The following is a 16,543-nucleotide window of genomic DNA, read 5'->3' on the forward strand; positions in this document are numbered from 1 at the left end:
ATTGAGATAATATGAAGCCAAAGCAGATGTTTCCTGTGATTAATGACTGTATTTTCTCAACATGAATGTGGAGAAGTGAAGTGGTTCAAACCTAAGAATTAAATAGTAAGAAGTGTCAAAAGATACTGGCTGAAGAGTATGCTAGTGTGTTAGCTAGTCTGGGGCACAGAGCTCTGTAACAAAGCATTTAGTAGCCTAAGTCACCAGACAACCATGCTATCTCAAATTACTCACCACTCTGATGTTTACTATCTACACTGGTGCCGTATTTGGACCTTGGAGACAGTGTGGAAATCTGAGTTTATCTACAGAAGTTCACAGGGCCACAAAGACACCAGAGAACGAATGTTGCCCCTGACTAAATACCCTTTGATACTACAGGGGTGGCACAGATAATGTCTAGTTTGAATTCTAGAGTGAATGGTGCTTTGTGAGGAGATGCCAATTGCATCTGTTTGCCCTGCAGAGGGGCAATCAGTGTCAGTTGGTTTGCATGTTACATATCCTCTCTTTTGCCTGATTACCTTTCTGAAGGGCAATTGTCTATGATAAGGTCACTTATATAGCAAATGGGAGTTTCCTTATTATCTGAAAGAAGTCTAGAAGTGGAGGAGAAAAAACAGTTAACTTTTCTCCAATGATGTTGTGTTGCAGCTTGAAAAATACTTCTTTTTAAGGCAAATAGAAAAAGTAACTGAAAAACTGAAACTTCTTTCATATGTGGTCTGTGTGCACATATCTTTCTATTTTTAGGAATTTCTGTGAATGTTTATCAGCAAGTTGTCTATTTTTCTGAGGGAAATTCCATCTGGGTGAAAGGAGCTGCAAACATGTCTGATGTATCTGACCTAATGCTCTTTTATGCTGGCTGGGGGAATATTACGTCCATCTCAGTGGACTGGCTTTACCAGAGGATATACTTTGTCATGAATGAAAAGGTAGTGCTCTAGGGCTTAATTAATTTCTTATTTCATTTGAACCATTACTGTCATATATTTTACATGAGAAAATCTGATTTATATCTAGATATGCATGCACAAAATATAATTATAGAAATAGATTTTTTACTTTAATAATATTCACATATTTCAGAGTTTTAAAAAAGAAGAAAGGCTTGACTATCAGGTCATATTTAAAGCAAACAGGCTATATGGAACTCTGGCTTCTTGTCTTATTTTTCTTCTTAGGACATAAAAAACTTTGATTTTAATTCCTTTGTTTTTGAGACTGACTTCACACGCTCCTCATACAAGCGACTTTGTTTCTGTTGTTTCGTTCCCCAACTTTGTTTCTGTTACTTGATTCTCCATCTAGCCTGTTCAGTTCCTGTTCTGCCTCAGGAAGGTGGACAGACAACTAGTTAGTGATTATAATGCCCTTCATAATTGGCAAAAGATGTTCAAGAGGGAAAGTGTTTCATATCTGTGATGACAGCTCAGATTACAATTGTTTCAACTTGAAGTATAAATGTAGATGGCAATCCTGGACTTGATTCCCTACTCATAAAGCAATTACGCGATTACGGTAGTGGGCAGACTTTGCATATACCTTTGTAGTCCTCTAATGCACGAAAGACTAGAAAGTTGCCCTGAATGGTCAATGAGAGATTTATTTTTTTTTTTCCAGTCCTCTTGCCATGTCTGAATTTTCACTTGCTGCACAGGGAACAGGGAGCAGGAAAAGCAGTAGTGATAAAAAGATACAAACGAGCTGTAGATGAACAGACTGATGGCAGGGATTTCTGAATCCATTGCAGGTTGGAGAAGTCTCAAGGTATTGCTCCCAGGATCAGAAAAGTGCTTCCTTCCCTCTTTTCCCTTCCCTGCCAGATCATTTTCCAAGTACAGTTTGCCTATAGCCCCCAAATCGGGCTTTTCCCTCCAGCATAGCGGTAGGAAATTAAGAGGAGGATGACTGACAGACAGCTCTTTCAGAGTAAGCTGTCATGGATGCATTCGTACTCGTGTGCAAGTGTTATACTCGGGTGACTGACAACTCAGGAGCCCAGAAGGACCTAGGATTGTGAGAGAGATGTTTCATTGCCTGGTTCCCCTGAAGGAATCTCGGGTCAGTTTGTTTGCTCATTAGCAAATGCCCTATGAATGCATCACCACTTTTTCTTCTCATTCCCCAGATACATGTCTGCCATTTAGAGAACTGCACAGCAGCTGAAGACATCACTCCTCTTTATGTGACATCCCCTAGGAAGGTTATAGCTGATCCTTATAATGGGTAAGTGTCCTCCTTTGAGCACTTAGTGTCAAGGGTGCTATAAAGCTCCTCTCTAATTTTCTTCACTTCATTGGTCATTTAGGTTCCTGTTTCAAACTCTTGCCTTACCAAAACAAAAGTGCAATTGGCAACAAATAACAAACTACAAAACAATTGAAACAAGAGTGACACCATGGAGTGGTGTTTTCTGCATTCTCTTCCCTAGGATGTTAGTAGAGGAGATAAAGTATTTCCAATGCAGAAATTTGGTTTTCAGACATTCAGTGCTTTTATGAATATGAAGCTCTATGCATTTCAAATGTCCATACTTAACAGTTGAAGTATTATGGAAAAATATTCTCCGATAATCTGCCAGCCAAATCCCCAGAAGGTAAAAAAGTGATGTGCTTAATTCTCCCAGGATGTATATTAATAGCACCCAAAGCATTTTCCTGTTGTCTGTGTAAAGACAGGCATATCTCTGAGCTGTTAAAATATTTGTGACTCATCTACAGAGTTCTTGCACTGTAGTTATTTGGGTCTATTTTGTTCCATGGCCAGCTATATTTTCTGTCTCCTGGAGGATGGGATATACAGAGCAAACCTTCCACTCTTTCCTGGTACCGCCTCCTCAGCCTCACCAGTAGTGAAATCCAGTGCTCTGAGAGACTTCATGACCAACTTCCAATCTAAGAGACTTATTTTCTTCAACAAAACAGAACAGGCTTTTGTGTCCGTTTTTTTGGATGGTTCAGAATGTCACACACTGCGATCACATGTGCCACTTAATGACATGGAGAGCTTTGTTTATGAGGACAACACGTTTACTGTCACAGATGGCCAGACAGTTTTCCATGAGGAGCTCTCTCCAGAAGGGAGTTCTAGCTTCAATGAATATGTTGTGGATTGCAATTTGGTGTATCCAGAGTACTTTGGCTTTGGCAACTTGCTTTTCTATGGGACATCAACTCAGCCTTTTCCGTTACCAACTCCTCCTCGGCTTGTCATGGCGCTATTTGGATTGGACCAAGCTGTGATCAGCTGGAGACCACCTGAACACACTATTGGAACCAGTAAGTTCAGTTGTTTCTTCCTGAAAGTCCACTCCTTTTCATTCCAGAAGAATAACTTCCTGATTTCCCTTTTCCTGATATGGGCTTTGGTAACTTCAATAGCCAATCCTACTGGAAGATGTGGAATTACATCCATTTGAAAAATTTAATCCAAGATTTGCCAGCAAAATAACTGAATTGTCTGGCTCAATTAATACCGGTTTATATTGATAATTCATTTGTAAGGGATTTTAAGCAAGGCTCCATCTTAAGTATGGTATGGAGTAGCAGTGATGTTGGTTGCTGATACCACACAGAAAATGCATGCCAGAGGGGTAATGACTTTTGATCAGTGACTGTGCTATGGTCTCTGTCCTCTGTGTCAGGAAGAGGAAGTCTGTCTTTGAACAGCAGTAAATTACCTGGTTGGGGAAAATTTTGGTTCTTCCAACTCCATTCTTCATGGGGGATTGAACCACTACCTTTGGTTGGTCTCAGAGCCAGAGAGCAAATTTTTGATTTATCCCTTTCTTAATTCCCCTGATACTGTCATTTTTGAAATGAGTCTCCAATGTACAGGTTTCTCAAAGAATGTGTATCATCTGTTACAGCCATCTACTCTGTAATAACATGTTTGTTTGCATCTCACAGGTCTGTCTGCTTGGCAGAACTGGACCTATGATGTGAAAGTGTCATCTCAGCATCCATCTGAGGAGGAATGGGTTGTCTCAAATATTCGTGACACTAGGTTTACAGTGAAGGAACTGGCCAGCTTCACAGCTTACGAAGTGTCAGTCAGAGCTGTGTCTCCTGCTGGTGAAGGGCCATGGTCAGAGTCATTTAGAGGCACAACTTTAGAAGAAGGTGAGAGTTGCTTTGTCACCCATGAGAAATGAACAATGAGTTATGCATACAGCTTTCCACCTGGTGAGGCAAATGCTTTGGGCGAAGGCTGCAAAATGAGGGGCACAAAAAAGATTGTCTCAGAAACATTAAAGAATATGAGATAAGTAAATTTACTTTTAGTTAAAGTAGTAAGATTCTCAAACTACAATAATGGTATTATATATTATGTATTTGTTATTACAACTTATATACATTTTTCTAATGCCAATACACTATCAAACACATTATTTGATACACTATCAAATGAACAAGTACGAGAGGTGTTATTCCTTTCCCGTGCTCTGTAAAGCACTGTCAATGATGAAGTGGTTTGAGCAGTGTCTTGGGGGTTTATGACAGTTTATGGGAAAGTGCAGGCTCACTAAAAGCTGGAAATCCTTGGTTTGAGCATAGATAATGGGGGAAATGGATGTGTGCACAATGTCTGAGATTTGCAGATCTTTGGAATGTTTTTTGAAACCTAGTTTACCCATAATAACTTATATCTGAGGGGAAAATAGCTTTCAGCTTAAGGCACTGGACTGGCACTTGAGATGAGGGGTGAGTTTTGCCTGACTTTGGTAAGGTCAGGTCCAATACACAGTGGTTTTTAAATTGCCTTATTCTTCTACATTTAAACCAGCCCTGAATCTCTGAGTTTCTCAAATTATGATATTATCATGCTTTTCTTCTTTGTCCATTATTCATTAGGAGAGGAGCAGTTTTAACTGTGCTTCTGTAACTTTCCAGAAACAGGAACACCTGCTGTTGAAATACAAATATTATGCAACAATTCCTTGTGGCATGCACAACTACAGTTTTCTTTCTTTATCAGCTGAAGAAGAACCGTATATGTTGGCAGTGGGGGCTGAAGGGCTCTGGAAGCAGCGGTTGGATAGCTACGGGCCAGGAGAACTTCTCTATCCTCATATAAGAAATATTTCAGGTAAATACTAAACAAACTGCATGCTGCTGCTACAGACATGTTGGCTTTTATCAGCTCTCCATAAATTTCAACAACAGAACTGAAGGACAAGAGCTTTCACTGCAGCAATCTAGACTTCAGTGCAGTGAAGCAGTTTCACTGAGCCAAGCCTTTGTGTCCATCCTTTTTCTTCTATTTTATGGATCAAATTAATCCTTAGTGAAACCCTACTGACATCACCACAGTTACAGCAGAGATAAAATCAACTCTCTGAATGAAACAGTTCTGCCTCCAGCCTCCCAATATATGTCAGACATTTATACTCATCAGGGCTATATATGTACTATATATGTACATTGTATTCCTATAAGGAAGTATCTGTCTTCATGTCAACTGAGCATAACTGTTCATCTGCATTGATTTTTAAAAAACTGAAGAGTCTGGCTACTTTTTATTCTTCAAAAAAAAATGTTTATTTACATGTTTGTGAAATGCTTAATATTTTTCCTTTTTTCTTCAAGACCTCGACTGGTATAATGACACTTTTTATTGGATTAATTCCATGGGGGAAGTTCAGACCTTGTCATTGAATAAAAGAGAGGGTACCACTGAGAATACTTATGTACCTGACGTCAGAAATGCTAGGATGTTGGCCTTTGATTGGTTGGGTCAATGCTTGTACTGGGCTGGCAAAGCAAATACGGTAGGTATAGTTGCACTTCTTAAAAGGAAAAAAAAAACCCTAAAGTCAACAAGAAAGACTGTAAAATGATATTTAGGAAGATAAGCCTTATTTCTTGCAACCTGAGATGCATTTGGACCTTTGCTATTATAGTGTAGAACAAGGAGGCCTTTCTTCCCGTGTGTGATTTTCCAGAGTTATACACAAGTTTGGGGTAAAATGTTTGCTAATGTTTACTAATGCAGGATATTGAATTCCAGGTGCAAAACAGGCAAATCAAACATGCTATCAACAGTTTTGTGGAATTCAACATTGTGAAAATAAGTGAAGATAGTGAAAATGGAGGCTGCCAAGTTGATCTCAGCTAAGAAGTAGATGGACTTTATTTTAATCTAATTTGACATGATTTGTTTACACAGAGATTTTCAAGATTGGCCTCTGTACTGTGATATTTTGCAGATCACTGCAGATAAAAAAATAATTACAATTGCACTTTGTACACTCTCATATCAGGAACACTGACGTGAATTATTTAAAAGGTATCTGACTTCAAAATTGCAGTGCTAATTTATGCAGTGCTGTCAAATTATGCCTTTCATTTCTTGTAAGTGCAAAGTCAGAAGCTGTTTTAAAAACTGGAACTAGGAGGCCAGATTTCACACTGCCTTGCACCCTCATTTACACTTGTGAATAGTGAATATGAAGTGGGTGAGAAACTCTGTCAGACAGAAGGCTGCCAAAACTGGGAAAGCCAAGGGGAAGAGATATTTCAGCTATTCAGATATTTTCTTTTGTTACTTTCTGTGCAAACATTAACTAATAATTTTGCCTTATTCTTCATCCTTATACTTTGAATGCAAAAGGTTTAGGCTTTGAAAGCCTAAGGCTTGCATAAGCTTCTGATAAACGGCTGTGGAAAAGTCACTTATGTATACTCAATTGATCATGGCTGATGATTTAGGTGTGATGCTAAAAGCAATTCTTTTGTCTCTAGATCTACAGAAAATCACTGCTGGGAGGCCATATGGATGTTGTGGCTCATGTTGTGTTCCTAGTGAAGGATCTAGTAGTGGATTCAGTAAATGGCTATTTGTACTGGGCCACAACGAATTCAGTGGAGAGCGCAAGACTGAATGGAGAGGAGTATCTTATGTTACAAGAGCAGCTACAGTTTTCTGGTAAACAGGTGACTGATTTTTTTGTTTGTTTGTTTTAGTATGTTTCAGTGGTTTTTTTTGTTTTGTGTTTAGGGTGTGTTTTAGTGGTTAGATTGCTTGGCTACAGTCAGTGTTCATGGTTGTCAAAATCGACAAGTTCTGACCAGAATAACATGCCTTTCTTGCAATATTTTTATATAATTTTGAGAATAGGGTAAGAATTAAATCATGTATTAGCTGGACCAAAACTTTGGCCTGTAATTCTAAAGTCAGACCCTTGCAACAAAATGTGGCATTAAAGATGTCCTTACGGTTGTAATGCTGCTCCTTCCCATATGTGAAAGGTACTTGCTTTTCCCAAATGACTGAAGTCTAATGGTCGGTTCTGGCTTTCCCATCAAAATATGGTGCCAGAGCTCCACAACATCCTACCTCCTTTGTGATGTTCCCCAGCTTGCAGGTCTTGACAGGGCTGGGGACACCGGGGTTGCAGTTCAGGCTGCAGAGGTGCTGCTGCAGAGACAGACTTTGTCTGTGCTGATGAGAGAGGGGGGCTGGCAGCTGGTGCCGTACTTGTGCTCAGCAGAGCTGGCTCCTGCCGTGGGCTGGCACAGCTTCCCACTGCTGCTGCTGCCGCAGTGCTGGTGAGGGTGGCAGGTCTACCACTGACAGTCCCCATCCTGCCTGTTCTTGTCGCTCGTGCGGTGGCAGGAACAGCGAGTCCTGTGCTCTGGGGATCTTTGAGGCTCTCCATCCCCAACTTGCCCCTTCCCCATCTTCTCTTTCTCCCTTGCCCGAGTCAGACACAGGCCTGGCCCCAGCTTGGCCCCTCTTTCTTTGCTCCAGGCTGCTGGGGGGCTCCAGAAGGCTGAGAAGAGTCTGCTGCAGAGCAGGGCAGCTCCTCAGGGAGAAGGGAAGGGGGCTTCTTGCAAGAGTGAGTAAAGGTAGTGGACAGTATAGGTGGAAAAAAGGGATGGGATGTTGTTGTTTTAGCTGTATTAAGGTGGATAATGTATCCCATGCAGGGGTAGGATGGTAGAGGAGAAATAGAGATGCCATTCCCACCTATAGCTCACCAAAGCCCCTTCAATATGTGGGACCCCACTAACTCCCCTTCCCTACCTGAAGACTATTTGATGGGCTCTCATCCTCACAGACAACCTCTGTGTCTCTGCTGGCCTCTCCCATGCCTTTCTTCTCCATTCACCCCTCTCTGATGTCCTATCAAGCCTCTTAAGACCTTGGTTCACTGCTGGCTCCTCATAGATCATTGTTGCCTTCCCAAAACCCATCCTGCCTCAGCTACCATGTGGGATTTGCCATGCCTGGGATTTGCCCTCATTCTTACTTAGGTGGGATTCAGTGTTGCCTATGCAGCGAAGGAACTCTGAGACTGAATATTCACCTCATGAAAAGATCTACCAGGGTCTCAGCAGCTGCATATGTCCTTCCTTTCCTTCCTTTCCTTCCTTTCCTTCCTTTCCTTCCTTTCCTTCCTTTCCTTCCTCCCTCCCCTTCTCATGCAACTGGGAGAAAAGTGATGGATGACCCAGTTCCCTGGCAAGAGAACCCCTTACTACCGTAACAGGGACCGGAGGACTCTGGGAGTCGGTGTGATTGGGACTGCAGACCCAGTGAACCTTTGAAATTTTTCCAGGCTGTGTCCTGAGCAGGTCAGGCTGAAGGACCACCCCATCTGTTGCACGGCTTTTACTCTATGGAGTTTCTCTCAAAGAAAAGGTGAATGCTCTTCAGCTCAAACCACAGCCTGTGTGGGGTTTTACCCTCTGTCCCGAGTGCTGGAGTGAGGCATAGGTTGACTGCCACAGAAGAGGTCAACTCAGATATATTATTTGCTGCAACAACTTTCTTTAAAACACAGCTCTTGCTAAAGAAGCCTTTGTTTTAATTCCATCATACAATTTGTACTCCCATTCTACCTGAAGCCAGGTTCCCTATTAAAGACCCTTTCCAAACTTTAGAGATCTACATCTCTTGGTTAGCTTTATATCATTCCCCAGGACATTTCAATCTCCTTTCCCAAAGGAAAAGAGGCTGGTGTTTCTATGGTTATTAAAAATATCACATATCTTCTGGGTGACCTGTTGCAAAGGACTGACAATTTGCAGTTTATTCTGAGCGGTGAATGTCACCTTCCTTGCCCTTCTCTTTTGATTCGCTACCTGTTTGGCTGAATCGCCCCATGCTAACCTCAGATTTCTTGTTCTTCTTTTCAAGAACCTTGGCAGCAATACGACTGCTTGTCTGCTCCTGTAATTTTTTATTCTGCACCTTTCTCTATGTCAGTGATACCAGCCTTCAACGATCCAATTATTCACACCTCCTACAAACAAATATCTCCTCTCCTGCTTCTCTGCTGCCCCTAATCCATGCACTGACTTCCTGAACTCAGCCTCCTGCCATGATGTATACAGGAAAAAAGCCAAGTAAAAACCTCTAGATTGAGAAGTGACCAGTTATAGCTCACGTGTTTGTTTATTAAAATAAACCCCAAAACAAACCCATTGGAAAAAAAGAGGCAGTACAACATTCTTCAATGATGGCATTATTGAGCTAGTCATTATTGTCCCATATAAAGATGCAAGTGTATGTTTGCACAAGTACTAGTATGTATCTTCCTTGCACAATGGAGTCCTTTATCCTGAAAAGAGTACCTCTTACCTCAATATTAAAACACAGATGTAATAGTTAATTGTTGTTATCCAACAGTTAGAGCATGTTCCCTACATAAGTGGTTCTTACTGGTATTTACTAGCTGTTTTTCTAATAAAGAATTGCCGTTCAGCTGGTCAGTATGGGATCTGCAGCATTATATAGCTGTATCTCCTTTTAGCTTGAAATCTGAGTGATAGGAATAGAAGAGACTACTATGGAGATGACAGGTTTCCTAAAAAAATATGTAGGCAGAGCTTTGAAAGTCTAATTTCTTTGGCAGGAACTAGATCCTTTTATGACAATTATTTTATTTTCCAATCAGTTGTTTAGCTTAGCTGGTGCATATTGGCACAGTTTGATTGATTTTGGCAGAGCTACTCTGATTTATTCCAGCCTAGGATGTGGCACAGAATTTCCAAAGCACTTAGTAAGTTGTTTACACTGTGCAATATGCCTGGGACAAAAGTAATTTGCAGGGGAGCAGCGAAGTGTGTTATATGCAGGAGGAGTCAAGACCCTGTTGGTGTCATCTCTTAATATTTCTAGCCAAGGTGTATTTCAAGTAGATAAATTTATTTTGCATCTTACGATGTTGAGTTACATTGCATGATCACAACTACATATCGTGTCCAGAGACTAATACCTCTCATGAAATGGAAAAAGTTTGTCTATTTTTGAAGCATAAGAGAAAGGAGGTATTAAATTACTGCCTAACTGCTGAGGATGAATAGTACAAATATTTGTCTTTTATTAATGGGGATACAGGGATCAGGAGAAAGAAGATGGGCAAGTCTATGGGAAAATGTCATAGCCGCAGAAAAAAAGCAGGGCAAGGAAAGAAGACCTAGACATTTAAAAAAGCAAGGTAGACTCGGGAAGATGTAATTTGGTGTTGAGCATGGGAGGGAGAATAGGTAAATGGGATAAAATATGACATGGTTGACTAGATATGCACTCAGGCACATACATACTGTGAGATATTTTTAACAGAAAAACCTACAGGAGCAGTCATTCAAACCTTGATTTTCTGACATACAATGTCAACAGAAATATGTCAAGAATGTGATTACATAAGGACCAACAGACAACTAAGTGATACAGCATTTGCTTTCCTGTCATCATCTTCCGCAGTTTATTAATGAAGAGTTAAAAAAAAAAAAAGGCTGCTCCACTTACATCCATAATGGAAATTTAAGCTTATAAAAGAATAGCTACAGCTAGTGTTTGGTCGAGAAGTTTGAGAGCTGCTGGAAAACGTGTTCAGAGAGGCTCCCAACAACTTGTAAGCTGTGCTAATGACATGACGTAGACTGAACTTGATAACATTTAGCAGACTAATTTGTGGAAGCAAATTCTTTTTTATTCACAGAACAGATTATTAGATGTCTGATTTCTATTATTGTTGCATATGGTATTGAATCTGTTGTTTACTGCAAAAGCAAGAAAACTCTGTTTTGAATATTGCATCCTATTAAAAATAAACACAAAATCTTGCACCTAGCTCAAATGAAGATGAAATATTGAAGTAATGAACAGGAAGAGTGTTTCATTGCCCCTCCCTTGACTCTTTATTTAATAATAAATGATTTACTAAAATGTAAATATTTGAATTTCCTGTTTACCCAAATACATCAACAAAAATTTTGAATGTATTTTCCTTGGATAATGCAACACATTGAGTATTGTATGCATAAAATCAAAGCTAGAAAACAAAGACAAAAGATCTGAAGTACTTCTTTCGGAAGGTGATTCTGACTTTCAGACTGGATATCAACCACCTGTTTCAGATAAAGAATGTTAAAATACCAGAGTTGTTCTGGAAATTTTGATAGGTAGTTCCATTAATCACTTGATACACTATTGCCATCATATCTGAAGTACTCAGATACTCCAGGGATGAACACTGTGACAGGTGCTCATAAAATGCTACCTAGAAAATCATCAGCTGCTGTAAATGGGTGTCCACCAAGGACCTGATTATTTTCTAATCCTTTTTGTGTTAGAATAAACATTCACGGTAGTAATGTTATTTTTGCCAATATTTTTGCCATCCAGACATGATACTGTCTAGACAACAATTATGCCTAAGGGTTTTTACCTCAGAAGTGAAGATGTGTTCAAGTTGCCATTTGGACTTCTTTTTTCTTAGGTGGTTGGTTTAACTTTGGATCTCACCTACGGTTTTCTTTACTGGCTTGTGCAAGATAGTCTATGCCTAAACCTACACAGAGTTTCTCTTTGCAAAGAAGGGTAAGTAATGTGTAGCAGAGATAAGAAAGTCTGTCTTTTCTAGGTTTTGCGATACTCTTTAAAAATAAATTTTGTCCAATGCTGGGCACACTAGTTAGTAATTTAACAATAAACAAAAAGAAGAGCTAATGATCACAGCTAGCTGATGGCAAACTACATGTTGCGATGGTTGTCAACACAGTTTTACAGTGAGAGAAACACAGTATGGAAGCTCAACTGAACTGAGGTCATGCTTATCAATTTTTAGACTTAGCTTTAGGAAATCATCACTATTTATTGTCTATTTTATCTCAGCATTTACAACACCTGACAGTTTTCAAGTGCCTAGAGCTATAACTTGTTAATCTTGCACAGAGCTTAGAACTTGAACTGACACCACTTTCTCACCTGAGCAATCTGTACTCAGCAGGCTTTTCTCTTGAGCATACTAAGCATGAAATGGCTGGATTAATCCTGAAAGGCAAAGTTCAAAAAAAACCCAAACCCAAACCCATGTTTATGGGTCAGCTTGAATATATACTAAGACCTTGAGAAAAGCGGTGATTTGTTCTGTTAGTGCCAAGTGCATGATGAGTGGTAACTCAGGAAACTACTTTTTTTCTCCTTTTCGTGTGAAGAGTACCATTTTCTTTTCCCCAAGCATCAGGTTAAACTTCTTAAACTTAGTTGAACAGTATCTGTATTTACACAGGCTCATAATGTTGCAGACTGGCTTTGTGTGGAATCAGCTGAATTTTCTGACTGATTTTAGACTTGGTATGATTAATGGTAAACATTTAAAGAATCAAAATATGTTGATTAGTTTTAGCTAGAACATGCAGCTCCATTGTGAACCAATTGGCAGCCATAAATCGTTGTCCCTGGCATGCCAGAATAGAGAGATTAGAAGTAATCCATCCTAATGGAGCTGATGGTTTGTCAAAGCTTTTCCAAATTTGTTTCGGATAGCGTGTGTCTAAGCTGAAAGACATCTCTGAGATGGCAAAATGATGCCTCTTACAACATATTTAATCTCTTAACCGGAAGATAAATTGGGACCAAAAAAAACCTGTAAGTTTTGACATAGAAGTGACAAGAGAGATTAAATCACCAGTGATCACAGTGGAGGCAAATGTTAATAGGGTTTAATAAATAATGGAAGGTTATCGAGGAAACTATCAGGGTCAAATTCAACTGGGGACCTGCTCTAATAAAGTAGAATGAACCTCATCCTGTGAAGCAGACTCCACAGTTTCAGTGGAATTGCTGAGAGAAGGTGGGCTGATTTTTCAAAATACTCAATTTTCTACATCCATGCATCAGACTATTATGCCATTTTATAATTGTTTTTGAATTAAATCAAGGGAATTAAGGCTTTTTTTTTTTTTTTTTAGGCGCTCCTGCAATTGCCATTCTGAAAAGTGTTCTGCTTTAGAGAACTTAAGGAAAACTGTTTGAATTGTTTTCCTGCCTCCTACATGAGTATTAACAATTTGAATGATGAGAAACTTATTGATGTGTCAAACATTGCATAAATCTTGTTCTCCCTACATGTGAGTTTTGAGTTTGCTAATTTCATACATGTTTTCACAGTTGTGGTAATGCCATTGTCACAGAATTTGCAGCATGGAGCACTTCAGAAATATCTCAGTGTGCACTGGAATACTACAGTGGTCGTCTGTTCTGGATCAATAGTCTTCAGTTCATTACGACCCAGGAAGTCAATCAGAGCCTTAGCATTCCCTTCTCACAACCAGCAGAGTTTTCAACTTTTACCCTTGTTCACACATCACTTAAACCTTTGCCAGGTACATTATTTTCTTTATCTAAACCCCTCAATAAAGGTATTCACTGTCAGCCTCTAATTCTTCATTCATGAAATTCTTTATTCATTTGACAAAAGATAAGAACATCAGTAGCTTATTAATAAATATATCAGGCTACACTCGGATAGTGTTAAATTATAAAAGCTGATGGGTATGGCTAAAAAGAATACATGGTGTTGCTATTAATTGTTTCTATCTAATGACAGCTTACAGAATTTTCCGTAGTACTTTAATGTTTTAAGTCAGGTTTGAAAAATCTGTCTATTGCTCATAGTCTTTAAATTATTATTATTTCTTCCTCTCTTTATGGACAGGAAATTTTTCTTTTACACCGAAAGTGATTCCAGATTCAGTGCCAGTGTCTTCCTTCAGGATTAAAGGAAATTCTTCAAGTTTTCACATCACTTGGAGTCCTTCCACAAATGTGGAATGGGGAACTGTCTTTTATTGCGTGGGATCAAAAGTTCTACGAGTGAGGCTATTCATACAATCCCTCCTTATTATCCACATGTATTACCTCATCTACTTGCTGATGTATCTATATTTAATCAGAGATACAGTTTGTTTCTTCTCCAGCATTTACAAATCGGTCAAGCAACCAAACTGAACAGTAAATATAAAGCAAGCTATCCTGTTTCTCCATCACTGAGGCCAGCACGGGAGGAACAAGGCCTTAGCAGTAGCTCTGGGCTAGCTGCTCGGGTGTGAAGTGCCAGGCGACGAACTCCCAGTGCTCAAAGACATGTGAGAAAGCCTTTCAGAGTAACTCAGAGAGAGAAGTGTCCTCTGAGCTGCCAGTGGGACAGCCTTTGCCTGAATGTGAAATTTAGCCTTCATCCACACTTAATTTTAGCACATTTGGCAAGCTTTACTTTAAATGCAGAGGGCAGATTGCGAGCAGATTGCTACGCATCACTACAGTGCCACAGAGGTGGGTGAAACAACGATCACTCACAGGAAGAAAAGCTCTGCCTTGATTTAGTTGACTAGCTTGGTGAGGGGAATTCTTGAAAACTGAAGGCCTTTCTGAGAGGGGAAAAAAATGTTTTGTTTTGTTTTATTCTGTTTTATTTCATTCACAGTCTCCGGAGAGCGAGCGGTGCCTCCATCCCCGTAACCTGACAGTGCCATCCTACCGAGTTGATTGGCTGGAACCATTTGTACTCTTTGATTTTACTGTCACTGCATACACATACTGGGGCAAGGCACCAACATCATCTGTATCCCTTCGAGCCCCTGAAGGAGGTACTAGAACTTTAAATCACATTCCTCACCCGTAACGGGTACTAGGAGCAGCTCTGTGTCAGGAAGGGAAACCCTGGAGAGGAGTGAGCAGCTTTCAGGGCCAGTCAGCTGTAGGCAGAGTTGCAAGGACACGTTCCTGAGTATCTTTGGCAATTATCTATTGCATACATAAATGCACACAATTTCAGTAATAGAGTTGGGAACAGAAAGTGCATGACAGTATATCCACCATGGGCCTATGACGATGAGCAAGAAAGAGAAATTAAGATCCATTACAGTAAGCATCAAAGGCTGCATGTAGTATCTTCACCACTTATTAAATTTTTAATAAATATTTTGCACTTTTTACTTTTTCTCAGCATTCCAGTTACCCAACACTATATTTTAGCTGACATAACTTTGGCCTGTATGACAGTAAAAATAAACACTGAAGTAAGAAGTATATATAAGCCGCTGTAGATTTTGAAGTGGGTAGGAGAGGGAATAGAGTACGCCCTGTGTTGTGAAAATTCTTCCAGCTCCATTGTTACCTACAGGACTTGGCTAAATAGACATGTCCCGATCTGAGTGCAGGAGTGCATTTGTGTCTCTATAGCTCTTTTTTTGCCAAGCGGGTTAAAACAGATACCTATACACCAACGAAAAACAGAAAGGAATTACCATGAAGTTTTAGACAGTCTTCTGTAATTTACACCTCATCAATTGCTATCTGTCTCTGTCAGCATTGGGGTGGTAAAGCTCAGGCTCAAAACTAAAAGAGTTAATTAATAGGTAGAGTTTGTGTTTTAATAGGAGTACTTTCCTCTGTGCTTTTTATCTTTTTTTTTATACAGTTCCTTCAGCTCCTACAAACCCTAGAATATATGTGTTACAAAATAACCTACATGGAAGTGATGCGAAAGTCCTTGTGGAGTTCAGGTGGGACAGACCTGAAAGGGACAATGGAGTATTAACACAGTTCAGGGTTTACTATCAACTATTGAGTCAGAGTGGCACTGCTGATAATTTCACAGAGTGGAACACGAGCAACGTTAAACCCACCCTGATGCTCTTTTCTCTCAGGGATGTGCTTCCCAGTCTCACAGTAAGGTTTCAGGTATGAAAAATTACTGAGCTTGTCTCATGCTAGATGGTAGATGTTATCAGTGCAGCCTGATGCGTTTGCCTAGGAGAAGGTATTGGGCTTGGGGCAAGAACTTGTGGTTTCTGCTTGTGGAACTGCTGATTCACTGACTCACCCTTGGATACCTGGTTTAACCTTTCTATGCGTTGTATCATTCACTAAATAAGGTGGAAAAGAATGCTGCAATATTATACAGGTTTGGTGAAACCCCAAAGAAACTTTCCTAGAGGTCTCAGAAAACCACTGCTAAAAGCTGCAAGTTAAACACAGGTTCAGTTGAGGTGGTGGAGGATGACAGGCCATTAAAACAGACCCAGAAATCAAGAGAAGTTCCACTGCTGGAGAAATGCAAGGACTCACATGGCTTCCATAAAAAGAGACTTCCATATAAAAACTTGTCCAGATGTCATGTTTGTGTTGCAATAAAAGGTTTGGAACACACAGAATAAGGGCTTCAAAGACAAGTTAAAGGCATGAGAGCATGTACTGATGAGGGAGAACACCGTGTTGGTTGCAACATCAACCGACAGCA

At 40.0% G+C, this 16,543-nt stretch overlaps 1 protein-coding gene across 1 annotated transcript in view; it reads left to right on the forward strand.

The window, feature by feature from the left end:
* Window positions 1–16,543, forward strand: part of ROS1 (ROS proto-oncogene 1 , receptor tyrosine kinase) — a gene marked incomplete at its 3' end in the record, with an annotated part of 38,458 nt that overhangs the window by 13,699 nt on the left and 8,216 nt on the right. Inside the window, exons 11-22 of the mRNA XM_009701098.1 lie at window positions 754–938; window positions 2,135–2,232; window positions 2,773–3,284; window positions 3,915–4,127; window positions 4,984–5,094; window positions 5,595–5,776; window positions 6,750–6,941; window positions 11,738–11,838; window positions 13,411–13,625; window positions 13,958–14,126; window positions 14,731–14,888; window positions 15,722–15,984. Of these exons, the coding sequence (XP_009699400.1) occupies window positions 754–938; window positions 2,135–2,232; window positions 2,773–3,284; window positions 3,915–4,127; window positions 4,984–5,094; window positions 5,595–5,776; window positions 6,750–6,941; window positions 11,738–11,838; window positions 13,411–13,625; window positions 13,958–14,126; window positions 14,731–14,888; window positions 15,722–15,984 (2,399 nt within the window). The remainder of the gene's footprint in view (window positions 1–753; window positions 939–2,134; window positions 2,233–2,772; window positions 3,285–3,914; window positions 4,128–4,983; window positions 5,095–5,594; window positions 5,777–6,749; window positions 6,942–11,737; window positions 11,839–13,410; window positions 13,626–13,957; window positions 14,127–14,730; window positions 14,889–15,721; window positions 15,985–16,543) is intronic.

This window comes from Cariama cristata, unplaced genomic scaffold (assembly GCF_000690535.1).
Source record: "Cariama cristata isolate BGI_N322 unplaced genomic scaffold, ASM69053v1 scaffold5455, whole genome shotgun sequence".
NCBI classification, from domain to species: domain Eukaryota; kingdom Metazoa; phylum Chordata; class Aves; order Cariamiformes; family Cariamidae; genus Cariama; species Cariama cristata.